At 33.6% G+C, this 14,551-nt stretch overlaps 1 protein-coding gene across 1 annotated transcript; it reads left to right on the top strand.

The window, feature by feature from the left end:
* Window positions 1-1,491: 1,491 nt before the first annotated feature.
* Window positions 1,492-13,817, top strand: LOC112058439 (SPRY domain-containing protein 7). Its single transcript, XM_024099282.2, has 4 exons — window positions 1,492-1,744; window positions 2,346-2,516; window positions 3,359-3,685; window positions 5,070-13,817. Exons 1-4 carry the CDS (start codon window positions 1,642-1,644, stop codon window positions 5,165-5,167), a joined length of 699 nt encoding a protein of 232 aa, XP_023955050.2. The 5' UTR covers window positions 1,492-1,641; the 3' UTR covers window positions 5,168-13,817.
* The last annotated feature ends 734 nt before the right edge of the window (window positions 13,818-14,551 follow it).

Here is a 14,551-nt window from a genome sequence, read left to right as displayed (position 1 = left end):
ATTTAAAGTAAACTGTTTGAGTAGGTACAGAGCTATTAAGCAAATTTACTGTGGCCTCGGTAATTAGTTAAAACAGCTAAAATATTTTTTTCTCCGCACACGCTGATTCATTGCGTGTTTATCTAAGGAATCCAAAATTGTCCATGCTCTGACTGATGCCCGATAAAGTATGAATAGTCCTACACAAAATCCGGAGAATAGCTTAACTTATCCGTAACCTGCAGACGGCGCGCGAACTCCCCCTCCTACCTGTTCCCGTGGGAATACGAAGATTAAAATATAGGTATTTTCAAGTCAAGAGTGAATAGGCATCTTCTAGGCAAGCGCGTTCCACCATAGGCTGCATCATCGCTTACCATCAGGCATGATTGCAGCTAAGCGCTTGCTTATTCAGAATAAAAAAATAAAAAAAAAAGGTAAGTATAGTCTATAGATAGCACTTGGGGGTAGTGTAGTTTCCCAATAGTAAAATATTTTTTTCAAATCGATTCAGTAGTTTCAGAGTCTATTAAGGAGGTATTATAGGTAATACCTACTAGCGGACGCTCGCGACTTCGTCCGCGAAATCGATGTAAGTTTTCAGGGTGTTAAACCGTATTTAACCCCCTTCGTTTATGTTTTCGCATGTGTTATGTATACAGGGTGCTGGGGAGTAGTTACAATAACTTCAAGGTGTTGACGAGTCGACATACAGGAGCCGAACTGCATATCTAACTATTATTTGTTTAACTAATGAACTTTTTATGTTTCATACAAAGTAAGTAATTCCGACCATCCATATAATACACGCCTATAACTATCCTTGCATTTTATAATACGTAATCGTACTTAGTGGTAAGACTGTCGATATCTATGAGATATTGCAACTGGCACTCTGCACTTTACTGGTAAGCTACTTCATGATATTAATTTACCAATGAATAAGTCATAATAATTATAAGGATGCGATACAAGGGACACAACTTATGACCTATTTACAAAATAATATTTTTTACTCCGAAAATATTCATTTTAACCACACATTCCTCAATCATTTTTAATTAATTATCCTTATATAATTCCTAAAGCTATGAGAAATACTCCTGAGCATCCTGTATACTCTTTGGCTCCGCAGACAAAGTCGCGGGCGTCGAAAAGTATAAAATATTCTGCTACTGTAACGTCCAATAATTTTAGCAAAGTTTTATCGCCTATCGGAAAAAGTTCAAACTCAGGAAGGCTAGAACTCAGAGCCGTAAAGACAGTTATATAAACAGAACTATGGCGATCGTTGCATTGTTATCCGAATGCTTTTATTTAAATTGCTTAACGTCAGGAATTATTTTTAATTATTTTCTAACATTTAAACTATTTTTATTAAAATGTTGTACTTAATAAGTAATTGATGAACGCGATATTCGCAAAACGTCAACTGTGACGCAAGTGACCAATACTGACGGATATTCATAAAGTTGACATTTGACATTGACAACCCTGCCGTATGTCATTTGTCAAATCTAGTTCATTCAATTCAACAAACAAAAATTGCTAAATCGCTAAGTGAAATGAAATAGTAAATATACAATTTCTTGTATTGTGTTGTGTAGAATATTATTACACGTATCAAGTTATATTGAAAATCATACGTTGTGTTATTCAAAAATGTTTTGTTGTTTCAAAAACTGTATGAACGGTTTCACATTAACGCCTACTGTACCGATACGTATAAAGACTAATCCTGTACAGTTAGACACTTTACATATGGGTAAATGATCGCTTTTTACATTTATTTACAGTTATAAATAACTTTTTAATGATGTATTACAGTTATAACTTCGAAGCTTTGTTAGTTTGTCCGCTTCATTGATTTTTATGCAAAGTGCGTGGGTGGACTTATCGTTTAGAAACTTCGATGTTCTGAACACGAAACAAAGGTTTGCTGTCTAAATGCAGTATACCAAAATTCTACCACCTAATCATTTTTCATCTTTACTAGATTTTATCTTAATATAGACTAGATTTTATCTTAAATATAGATTATATTAATTTCTTGTACTCTTTCACATACAAAAGCTCTACGAGAAGTATGTGAGTTATTGCTTGCTTACTTATGAACTTCAGTTACTTAACTGATACTCTACCTACTGGTTTTTATTTACACAACATCAAACTGTTTTGTCAGATTAAAATCTTTTTTTGTTTTGTTTGTTCTAATATACCATATTCAGTATTATAAGAAAAGATTCTATATTCTATATTATGTTTATTATTTTAGGTGGTATAAAGTTCTCCAGATTATTGTGTATTGAACAAATAAATAAGAAAAATGAACCTTATTTTAAATTTCTTTAATTATGCATTTCCAGGACATGAAGTAGTCATTGTGAAAGGAGGCCAGCGTGTCTGTGGCTCTGGTTGTGCCCTCGGCAATGCTCCACTGGTACAAAACAAGGCATACTTTGAAGTGAAACTTCAACAGGGCGGCGTTTGGGCAGTTGGTTTGGCTACTAGAGAAGCTGACCTAAATAGAGTGCATGGTAAGATTATTAGATAACATACCATTTGACTGAATGTTAAAAAAAATAAAAATCCATTAATTAATTAAAATTATTTTTTTTAACTTAACCCTTGAGGTGTCTTGGCTTGTCACTTCATAAAATGAACAATTTTAGAGCCGATGGTTAGAATTGTAGATAACATTTTTTATAGTCTAAAAAATAAAAATCCATTACATAAAATCACAATAATGAATAAATCAAACCAACAACAAATTGTTATAAAATAAGTTACTACAAGATAGGCTTCAAATGTAAATTTAATGTCTTCAAAAAGAAGTGATTTATATTTGGTATATAAAGTTGCTTATTAAAGTTGCTGATAGTGTCCAGTAGGACTAAGATTACCTAGACAGACTTAGACCTACGTCTGATTTGAAAAATTCTTTTATGTATTAGATGATAGCCCATTTATCAAGGAAGGCTATATATAGGCTATATATTATCCCCGTATTCCTATGGAAATCGGACTCACAGGGGTGAAACCATGCGGTGTCAGCTAATATGTAGATAAATTTATCTCACACCTTAGGCCTGCAGTATAAGTTTCTGGAACACTAAATCTCTCAACTAAACAATTTTGCTTGCAGGGAAGCATTGATTTTAGCCTCCCAACAAATTGTAATAGGCAATAATTAAACAGTAAATGAAACCTGCATACCAGAGAATTTTCTTAATTCTCTGTGTGTGTGAAGTCTACCAATCCGCTTTGGGCCAGCGTGGTGGACTATTGGCCTAACCCCTCTCACTCCGAGAGGAGACTTGAGCTCTGCAGTGAGCTGAATATGGGTTGATAATGATGGTAAATCAATCGTCTATTTCAGGTGGTGTAGATAAAGAATCCTGGTGTCTAAACAGTGACAGTACTGTGAGACATGATAATGTAGAATTATATCACCTAAAACCTGCACCGCAGGATTCTCCAACCACAGAGATTCTCGTCACTACAGCGTCTCCCAACCATGACAATCAAATTGAGAATGAGAAAATAGAGAGTGAGAAGGGGAGTGATAAGGCAGCAGTGATGCCAGGAGAGGGGGATGTGATTGGAGTGGCATATGATCATGTTGAGCTTAACTTCTTCCTAAATGGAAAGAATATGGAGATACCTGTTCGGAATATAAGAGGCACAGTCTATCCTGCACTCTATGGTAAGTTTCAATAAATATTTTCAAGTTGCCATAGTTGTATGGTTAATGCTGAGAGGTTCAATAGTCGCCCTCTGAACCATTGTTGTTATCCACTCCAGCAGGCTAATTCACTAACTTTGATGTATGATAGTTACTATGTATGACATATATATGAAATTGAGGTTTTATGTCATCCGGTTCCTACTGACAACCATACAGTACAACCATACAGACAATATCATACAGTAGGTAGATGACATTTCTCAGTTGATTTGATGTTTATTTTAGTAGGTTGACCAAATTAGTGAATAGGCCAGCTGAAACAGTCTTTACAAGTATGGGAATGAAAATATATGTTTGAAGATGACAAATACAATAATTTTTTAAATGCATAATTAATTATGACATTAAAATACTGTCTGATACTGAATTATGTTTTGTGCTTTAAAAAAATGTTTTAACATTTTACATTGCATCATTTAATTTGATAATATTTACAATATTAAACAAGATAATAATTTAATCATTATAAAACAGTGAAAACCTCTTACAGAATTTATCAAGTGCATTTTATTTGCAATTATTTTTTGTACTCTTTGTTACTAAATGAAGTTGGAATTTACTTTACAAAATAAAACAAAAATAGTTGTACTAGAATAATTATTCTATTATAAGAAACAAAAATAGTTCTACTAGAATAGAACTATTATAATAGAATAGTTATTCTAGTAATATAGATAATATCTGTCTTAAATTACTGCCTTAATCAAACAGAAGAAGAAGTATAGAAAATGCATTTGTGTTTGCTTAGTACTCACACTTGTGTACTTTATCTCCAGTGTATAGAGACAATGTTTGGACCACTTTCTACAGTAGCGATGCTCCACGCGTACGACATCGTACCCGCGCTTTCCCCCCGTCGCCCGCATATCATGGGAGTGTCATCTATAAACTTTCCAAGCCCTACCCACAATTAAAATGTGTTATGGAGGAAAGGAGGGCTTTTCGCATACTGGCCACGAATTTCTATAATGAGGATGGCACCACATGATGAAGATGATAATTGAAACAGTAGAAGACAGAAACCTGTATTTCATACGGTAGATGATTAAATATCACACGTCTCAAAAAGTGACAGAAAAACATCGTAAGGAAACCTGCATATCTGAGAATTTTCTTAATTCTCTATGTGTGTGAAGTCTGCCAATTCGCATTGTGCCAGTGTGGTGGACTATTGGCTTACTCCTCTCTTTCTGAGAAGAGACTCGTGCTCAGTAGTGAACCGAATATGGGTTGATGATGATGATGTTGGCAAATGCTAGTCAATCACTAGCCAGAATTTGGTTGACATGGAAAATAAATAATGTTAGACACAATTTAATTGTTTTGCTTTGGTTTATTTTAGTTGACGACGGAGCCATTTTGGACATCATATTAGACAACTTTAGGTATCCACCACCATCAGGGTATGAGAAGATAATGGTGGAACAGTCTCTACTTTAACTGACAAATACTTAAGGAAGATGGTTGCTTGCAGTGTGTGTGAACTTTAAAGTTTGAAATCTACATAAAATACAATGTTCATATAAAAACTAGAATTTATATGTTATGCTTTCAGTGAAGAATTGCTGTAATGGCTTATGTGGAGCATCATTAACTAAAACAAAGTGATTTAACATAGACATAAATTACATAAACCTAGATATTCTTACGTTAAATTAAACTAAACCTGTTAATTATTTAAAAGAATAATTAGGGTTGTAGCTCATTAGAGCCACCCAGCAGCGTTTCGCCGGTCGGCGTCCAGACATTGTTGATAGGTGGTTTGTAGTGCTCACATTAATCAACCATTAAAGTTGAGTAGTACTCACGTTAATCAACCAGTGAACTTTGCGCGGTTAATGAATGGATATCGTGTTGATCTATAAGTTCAGTGCAATGCAATTGAGTTGATATTGTAAGCATATTACAGTGGAAGTTTATACGTACTATATTAAGAACACTAATGATATGAGGCAAGGTACAGATTGAGTGCCGGGTGGCCCTAATCTTTAACAGTTAGTAACAACCTTTTCACACGGGTATTTTTCAAATTATTGTAACTCGAAAATTACATTAACACAACGCTATCAGTGGTGAGTTTTGGGACTAGTGCGAAGGGACTGTTTTAAAAATGTAATAAATCGAATTAGTTCTTGTTTTTTAAATTAGTTGTTTGCAGAACATTGGCATAAAATTCATACTTAATACTATATGTACATTGTATTATATGCTGGTATTGTGACAACTTATCCTTGTAGCTGTCATATAACTCTAAGGACAATATGATATTCTTTTTATGTGTGTGTCTGGGAATGAATACTTAAATTTAAGACTGTTTAAATGTATATTACTCTTCTCCTGGTCCAGTATGTCTCCTGTATTCACAAACAGTATTCATCATGTATTTCACTATCATTATGTAAAACGTGATGTGCACTTCATAGCAGAAATGCACCCTGAAGATTCATTACAAACCTATATCAGAGAAGGAACTTTGAGTAGTGCCTACTGTGGTGCCTACCCTAGTTAAAAAGCTTGTGACTTCACAGTATTGTTTGTAAATATAGGAGTAATAATATTAGTATTATACCTGTATCTGTATTGTAAACTTTGTAAATATAATTTTGTGGTACATATTCATATTTATTTATTCATACTCAAATTATTTTTCAGTAATTATTTCAATTTGAAATGTTTGGACTACTCTGTTAAGTAGAATTTCTGAATGCACATCAAGTTATTGCCCACAGTACTCCATACAAAACATAGTAACCGCTTGAGGTGCTGATCAGGTGCACGTTGGATTGAATGAGCTATGCCTTAATTGTTTACATTTTACAATTCGAAAAAATTGAAATCGAATACAAAGTATGTAACATGGTATAATTATCGGCTTCTTTATATACACTCAGAGGCACAATTATCTGCCCACTTCAATATATTTGTGTCATAATAAAGTGGGCGGATAATTGTGCCTCTGAGAATATTTGGTGTTAAAACCCACCATGCTTCTCCAATGAAAGTCACAGATACATGCATACGTTTATTTACACAATTCTCATCACATAATTAGGAAATACGTTTTTAATTAATTAATATTGCTTTTGCATTGACAATGTAGTTATATTGAATTAAATTAAATGAAATTATTATATTATACCTATTAAATATGTTACTAAGTCATTCCAATAATAAATGTGTACTATAATAACTTATAACAATATTATATTTTTTTAATTAGATTTTTCTATACTTCTAAAACTTTTAGGTGCTAATTTTGGCATTATAGTGTTTTATTGAGCAATAATGTTGTTTCAGTTTTTGTTGCGTTTCACTCACTTTACATTAAATACTTGTTTTCAAATTAAATTTTGATTTTGATTATAACCAAGGTCAACGCTCCTGGCGCGCAAATTTATACAATCTGAGAATAGTATGACGTAAAAAGTACACCAGCTTTCTTTTTTGAAGTCAGTCAAAAAGAGGCGTTTGGTACGTATTATGTAGATATATAAGTTATAAAAAAATATAGTTTAACATGGGAGTTTTAAAGAAAGAAAGAAAAACATTTAAGACGTCTATGTAAAGTTATGATGTCTATTCTAGCAACATTGTCTATGTCTCTTTTGCTTGCTGAAAAAAAACGCAAGTAATAAAACATACGGAGCGCTATACCGATTTAAGAAGAAGAAGAATTGTTTATTTGAAAAAACTCAGTACATAAATTGCACAAGTAGGTACAATTACAATAATGGTGTAGTTAACATAAAATATCCAAAAGAATTTTTACAAGAATCTTAAAATTATCCTTCACACGCCAGGAGAGTTTACCCGTGTTTTGTGTATAGAATAGCATGGTAAAGTCGTATCAGCTTCATTCTATTATCCATTGTTTAGGGAGCTATCTACATCTTTTTAGCTTGAAAATTTTGGCTTAATGTAAACAAATTTGAAACATATCAGGGTGAATGTTATAAAAAACGGACAGTTAAATCCCAATTCGGATGTATACCAATCTTTTTCTACGTTTACCTGAAAACACACTTAATTGTCTCTTAATCTATCTACAACATATTTTACAAGAAAGTGACGAAAGTATTGTTATCCATTTCACGTATTTCATAACATTTCTAAGTAATTTCTGTATATCAAGATATGTTTTGAACGCTTTGTGAACTTTGTAAACGTATAATTATGCCGATATGTTTACGTATAATTATGTCTCGATTGAGCGAGCGCACAAGTTAGACGTGTTATAAAATATTTTTAAAATTCTATTAGTGCTGACAATCTAATTTCAACGTAATTACCATTTGTTAAAACTTTTAACCAAATACACAGTGCTGTGTCAATTACGTCGATCTTAATCTACGTGTCGTCAATCCGCACACTGGCCGGTCAACCTCACCCCCTCGGGGAAAAGAGACGGGCTCTGATTTTTCGACTCGCATTGACGCGCGGTAAGAAGTGAAGCGCACAGAAAAACTCGGCGCAAAAAAAAATGGATACAGAGCAATCAACTACTAGAAGCGGCAAAAATATCGAGCGTAGTGGATCTCAGCCGAATTTATCCACTAATAAAACTCAAGGTATGCCCGTTTCAGATTTATCTACTATTACCTTTCGCAATAAACGTAAATATGGCCTAGAAAATGATGTAGATGATCAACTAACATCCATACAAAAACAAATTACTGAGATGATGGCATTATTAGCGTCATCTACTAACACTCAACAGGAAAATTCCGTTAAAATGGCCAACGACATTGCAGCTATAAAAGAACAAATGACAGAAATTCAATCTGGTATTGCAAAAACGGAACAAAAACTAATAGCTATAACTACGGAACACGAAAAAATTAAAACTGATATACAAAACATCACTAGTGTAACACACACAATGGAGACAAAAATAGCTACTTTAGAATGTGACATACAGAAATTAAAGTCATTACCAAATGAAAAGTCTATGACGGCTGAAACATCCGATATACTTGCAGAAATTACAGATCAGACTATGAGAAAGAAAAATATTATCATTACCGGTATTCCAGAACCGCAATCAGCTGACTTTAAAGACCGACAGAATAAAGACAAAATTGAAGTTACGAATATTATAAAAGATATCTCAAAAGACAGTTCTGAACCCATCAAAGTCATAAGAATCGGAAAATATAGATCTGGTGAAAATCGTCCTATTAAAGTTTGCTTTGAATCTGAATACGCAACAAAGAGAATACTTCAAAATAGAAATAAATTAAAGAATAAATCATTAGCAATATTTTCGGACCAGACGCCTTTTCAACAAGCACAATTTAAAACTCTCAAAGGCGAATTGAAGCACCGGACTGCAAATGGAGAAGACAACCTACGAATCAAATATATTAAAGGTGTACCCAAAATTGTTAAGTCTATTCCAAAAAACGCCATGCTTTAAACAGTCGCAATAAAATAGATACGAGGACTACTTATCAGGTTTTGAACAATTACAATGACTTAATAATTAGCAAAAAATCATTGAAATGTCTGTATGCTAACGCACGGAGCATAGTTAAACCTGGAAAACTAGACGAGCTGCGATGTGTAGTAGCTTCCTTTAAATCTACCCTACATCTCATAATTCTATCAGAAACATGGATCAAAAGCGATGACGAGGCCAAAAAACATAATATACCGGGTTTCACGCATTACTATCATTATAGAAAAAGTACTACTGGCGGAGGAGTATCAATTTTTGCTAATAATATACTCAAACACAACTTCATTGAAGATCTTTCGCAAGAGGATAATCACTACCTATGGATACATGTGGAAAAGTTATCGTTGAACATTGGAGCTATATATAAGCCTGGTCGGACTAACGCCAAAAACTTCCTAGATACGTTTTCAAAACAACTAAATGAAAAGAAAAGAGCAATCATATTCGGAGACTTTAACTTTGACTTATTAGACCCAGACAATTCAGTAGAAGAATATAAGGACACACTCAAAGAAAATGATTATAAAATTATTAACAAGATAAGCATTAAACACTGTACTCGTGAATCGCAACACAAGAAAACTCTACTCGACCATGTATCCACAAATCTCAAGGGCCACAAGTTTCACATGGCTATCATCGAATCTTCAATGTCGGATCATAAGCAGATCTATGTAGAAATAGATCAATATCAACCAGAACCGACACGAAAAATTGAATGTGAAACTATTAATTACACTAAACTTAATGAAAACCTAGGAAATAATGTCGCCGGGAAAAGTAACTTTAGCTACGTAGTTTTTGAAAACAAATTACTAGAAAATATACAACAATGTAAGTCCAAAAAAAATATTATTGTAAACCCACCGAGAGATGGCTGGGTGAATAAAACTATAATACATAAAATTAACCATAAAAATATACTTTGGAGTCAATATAAAAAAAATCCGAAAGACGAAGATACTCAGAAAAAATTCATGATTGAAAAAAGAATAGTCTCCGAAGAAATACAAACTATGAAGAGTGGCTACTATCACAAAAAATTCTTTGAATGTAATAAAAAACCAAAAAAAATGTGGGATCTAATAAACAGCTTAACGAGCAATAATATTAGAGAAGTTTCGATACCAGCTAAACTAAAAAAAGGTGACAAGGAATTAAAAGATGGAAAGGAAATTTGCGAATATTTCAACGAATTCTTCTCAACTGTTGGCTTATTCTTAGCAGAGGCTATTGATATAAAGTATCACAATAATAAAATATATACTGATGCAACACCAATCAGTAAAAATCTTAACTTTGGTCTTTATGATCTAAACTTAACAACAACAAAAGAAATCACACAAATAATTAATAACTTAGACTCTAATACTAGTTCTGGTATCGATCGTATTAACACTAAAGTTGTAAAGTCCATTAAAAACTCAATAGCCGATGAACTTACTCGATGTGTAAATGATTGTTTAAAAAATGGTAGCTTTCCTGCATCTCTCAAGTTAGCCAAAGTGACTCCTATCTATAAATCTGGCACGAAATCAGACCCTAGTAACTACCGTCCCATTTCCGTTCTACCTGTAATGTCAAAAATATTTGAGAAAGTAATATATAATCGGCTAGAATCTTACTTGAATTCCATTAACTATCTATATCCTAAACAGTATGGATTTAGATCAAAATCAAATACGTTATCTGCTACTGTTGATCTAGTGACTAAAATAAAAAATAATATAGATGCCAAAAAAATAGCTCTAGGGATATTTATAGACCTTAAGAAAGCCTTTGACACGGTCAGTCATAAAATTCTACTAAAAAAACTACAGGATATAGGTATCACCGACAACGCATATAAAATTTTTGAATCCTACTTGACTGATCGCTTTCAAGTAGTAAAGATTGGTAGTTATCAAAGTGAACCGAAATCAATAACTTACGGAGTTCCACAGGGCTCGATTCTCGGATCCATACTGTTTTTGATTTACATAAATAATATAAGTAAACTAGGGCTTAAAGGTGAACTTTCACTCTATGCTGACGATACCACTCTGTTTTACTATGGAAATAAAATCGAAGACATAATTCGGGACGCCCAAAACGACCTGAACCTACTTAATATTTGGTTTCAATGTAATTTACTTACACTTAATGTTAACAAAACTCATTATGTAATTTTTACAGCTAAAAATAAAAAAATCAACGACTTTGAGCCACTTAAAATTAATAATATTACCATCAGTAGATCAGACTCTGAAAAATATTTAGGCTTAACTCTAGATAACAAACTCACATGGAAACCACATATTAAAAATATTAAAAATAAACTAATATCTCTAACTGGAGCCCTTCGCAGTATTGTTCGATGCCTACCTCAAAAAATTCGCTTTCTAATCTATAATTCCTTGGTAAAGCCACACGTAGATTATCTGATTCAAGTCTGGGGGTCTGCAGCTAAAACTAATCTAATGGAGCTACAAACAGCGCAAAATAAACTGATAAAAGTTCTATTTCACTATGACTTCTTAACACCAACAGAAAAAATATATAAAGAAACCAAATTAATGAACATAACAAATACCTATAAATATTATTCTTGCATCTTAATACGCAAATTGTTGACAAAAGAAATACATTCAAACATCACCTTTACAATAAAAAATAAATATCCGCAACTGCGAAATTTAAGAAGCGCCAACAACATAATTTTACGCCCACCAAGAACTAATTATGGTAAACGAAATGTTACTTATGAAAGTGCTCAATTATATAACAAGCTTCCAAAATGCATTAAAGATTGCAAAAGTATTATCCTGTTTAAAAAACTCCTGAAAGCCCACTTAAACTAATTATTATAAATTAAATAAAAAACTATATCACAGTGCCGCATCTAGTCGCACATTACTCTCTGGTAATGTCGACCGGCCGCTGTTGGTATTTTTCTTTCAATGACTACCTACAAATAGTCATTAAAAATTGAATTATTATGTATTTTTGTTTATCACGTTATAATTCTTACTGTATATTTTGTTATTATATTATTGTTTATAGTTTATTTGTTAGCACTACTATTATTACTACGTTATACTATTTCTTGTACGCTCAAACTGAAATGTACTAGCCTGTAAGTTTCACATAAGTGAATAAGTTAATTCTTAGTGAAATAATAAATATTTTAAACCCTATATGTTTGAAAATGTTTAGTTTTAGTATTTGATCTCATCGCTACAGCATCTAGAATTGTAAGGTAATTAAATGATCGTGGCAGCTGCGGCCATCAAACGGGAGAAGCGATAATTATGCTGTCTCGTTCATTATTAGGTACAGGCCTTAAGGTCTACGATGCGCCATATAAATAACTAGCTGACGGCGCGCGGTTTTACCCGCGTGATTCCCGTTCCCGTAGGAATATGGGTATAATATATAGCCTATAGCCTTTCTCGATAAATGGGCTATCTAACACTGAGAGAAGTTTTCAAATCGGACCAGTAGTTCCTGAGATTAGCGCGTTCAATCAAACAGACTCTTCAGCTTTATAATATTAGTATAGACTAGCGGAAGCCCGTGACTTTGTCTGCCCTTAGACCTCCTTAATCTGGCACTATCGCAAAATCCGTTCTTAGCGGGCACCTACTAACTATAAACTACCTCTCTGCCAAATTTCATCCTTGTACGTCAAGCGGTTTTCGAGATTTCGTGACGAATGGCCTGTTGCATTTATATAAATTAAAAAGATTATAATTAATTAATTACCTGTGATAGCCCAGTGGATATGACCTCTGCCTCCAAATCCGGAGGATGTGGGTTTGTATCCAGCCTGGGGCATGCACCTCCAACTTTTCAGTTGTGTGCATTTTAAGAAATTAAATATCACGTGTCTCAAACGGTGAAGGAAAACATCGTGAGGAAACCTGCATACCTGAGAATTTTCATAATTCTCTGCGTTTGTGAAGTCTGCTAATCCGCATTGGGCCAGCGTGGTGGACTATCTATTGGCCTGACCCCTCTCATTTTGAGAGGAGACTTGAGCTCAGCAGTGAGCCCAATATGGGTTGATAATGATGATGATGATGATGAATTACTTGTGCACTTGTATTGATGGAGAAAATTTTCAGCCTTTGTAATGGCTCTAGGTCCAGGATTTCATTCTTATCTGAGAAAGGACTTAGATAGATCTTAAAGCCACCACGCTGTTTCAATGCAGGTTTGTGGGCCAACTGGCATAGCAAAAGTGTAACCTTTTTAAAAGTTGTTCTAATTATGAGTGACATTTACCGATTGTATGACAATAAACACCTTGATGACCTTAGGCTTTTTGACTATAGAAGAAAACTGTTTAGAAACTTATAACTGTCGATAATTATTTCTCGTAGAAATGAAACTTCACTCTATCCAAAACTCGATAATGCGTCCAACCGTTTATGGCTTTGACTGCCACGAGCGTTTGCGTTTACTTTATGTTATTTTTTTGCTGTCTATCATAAATTATGCTGTACAATTTGGTAAATTTGGTTAAATTAAAATTATTAGATAGGTATTGCGCTATAATAATTTATTGGCTATGAAAGTATAGCTGAGTATAAATATAAAAAAATATGTACGTTATTTTTTGAATATAAATAAAAAAATCATAACTCTATAGCATTAATTGTTTTAATTACATCCTTAATCCTTACTAGCGGACGCCCGCGTCTTCGTCCGCGTGAAACTCGATGTAAACTTTAACTACCTCTACCCTACCCCTACCCTAAGTAGAATGTTTTCCTGAATTTTCTTTGCTAAAAACCTCACGGAGCCCGAGACCTTTCCAACGAATGCAAAACCGTGGAAATCGGTTGGTGCGTTCTGGAGTTATAGCGTCAGGAAGGAAAATCCGACTTAGGAGTGGACGATATACATCGATGTTTTAAAAACACTCGATGTATTGTATCGATGCGTCGTATTGAACCGATGTATTGTTAATACTTCAACATCGAATACATATCGATGTTTTTCATTCGATACATCGAATACGCAAATGGGGATCCACACTGCGTATTTATCCCGTCAGATAAATACGCAGTCAGGCGCATCGTCGATGGTTTGACTGACAACTGTCAATTTCATACATCATCGTGATTCTCAATCAGAATTATTAGGTTTTTTCTAATATGCCACTGTGTTAAGTACCAGGCTGTTTTAATCGTGGTAACCATATGGATGAATAGAAAATCCATTAGAAATCTGGAGAGATTATAAAATACAATTCCCGAAGCTGTATAAAACAGCTTTTAAGTATTTAATAATTTATATTTTAATAAAAAATTTAATTTAATTTAATAGTTGGCACGTCAGTCCCTTCTGAAAGACTTTTTTCACAGGCAGGGCTGGTTATG

The sequence above is a fragment of the Bicyclus anynana genome, chromosome 4 (assembly GCF_947172395.1).
Source record: "Bicyclus anynana chromosome 4, ilBicAnyn1.1, whole genome shotgun sequence".
NCBI classification, from domain to species: Eukaryota; Metazoa; Arthropoda; class Insecta; order Lepidoptera; family Nymphalidae; genus Bicyclus; species Bicyclus anynana.
Note: the sequence above shows the minus strand (reverse complement) of the source record. Positions and strands in the feature narration are given on the sequence as shown.

Coding starts and splice junctions, on each gene's coding strand:
- LOC112058439 (XM_024099282.2), top strand. CDS start 1,642: ATGTTTTGTTGTTTCAAAAACTGTATGAACGGTTTCACATTAACGCCT. Junction 2,517..3,358: donor TGACCTAAATAGAGTGCATG/GTAAGATTATTA, acceptor CGTCTATTTCAG/GTGGTGTAGATAAAGAATCC. Junction 3,686..5,069: donor AGTCTATCCTGCACTCTATG/GTAAGTTTCAAT, acceptor GGTTTATTTTAG/TTGACGACGGAGCCATTTTG.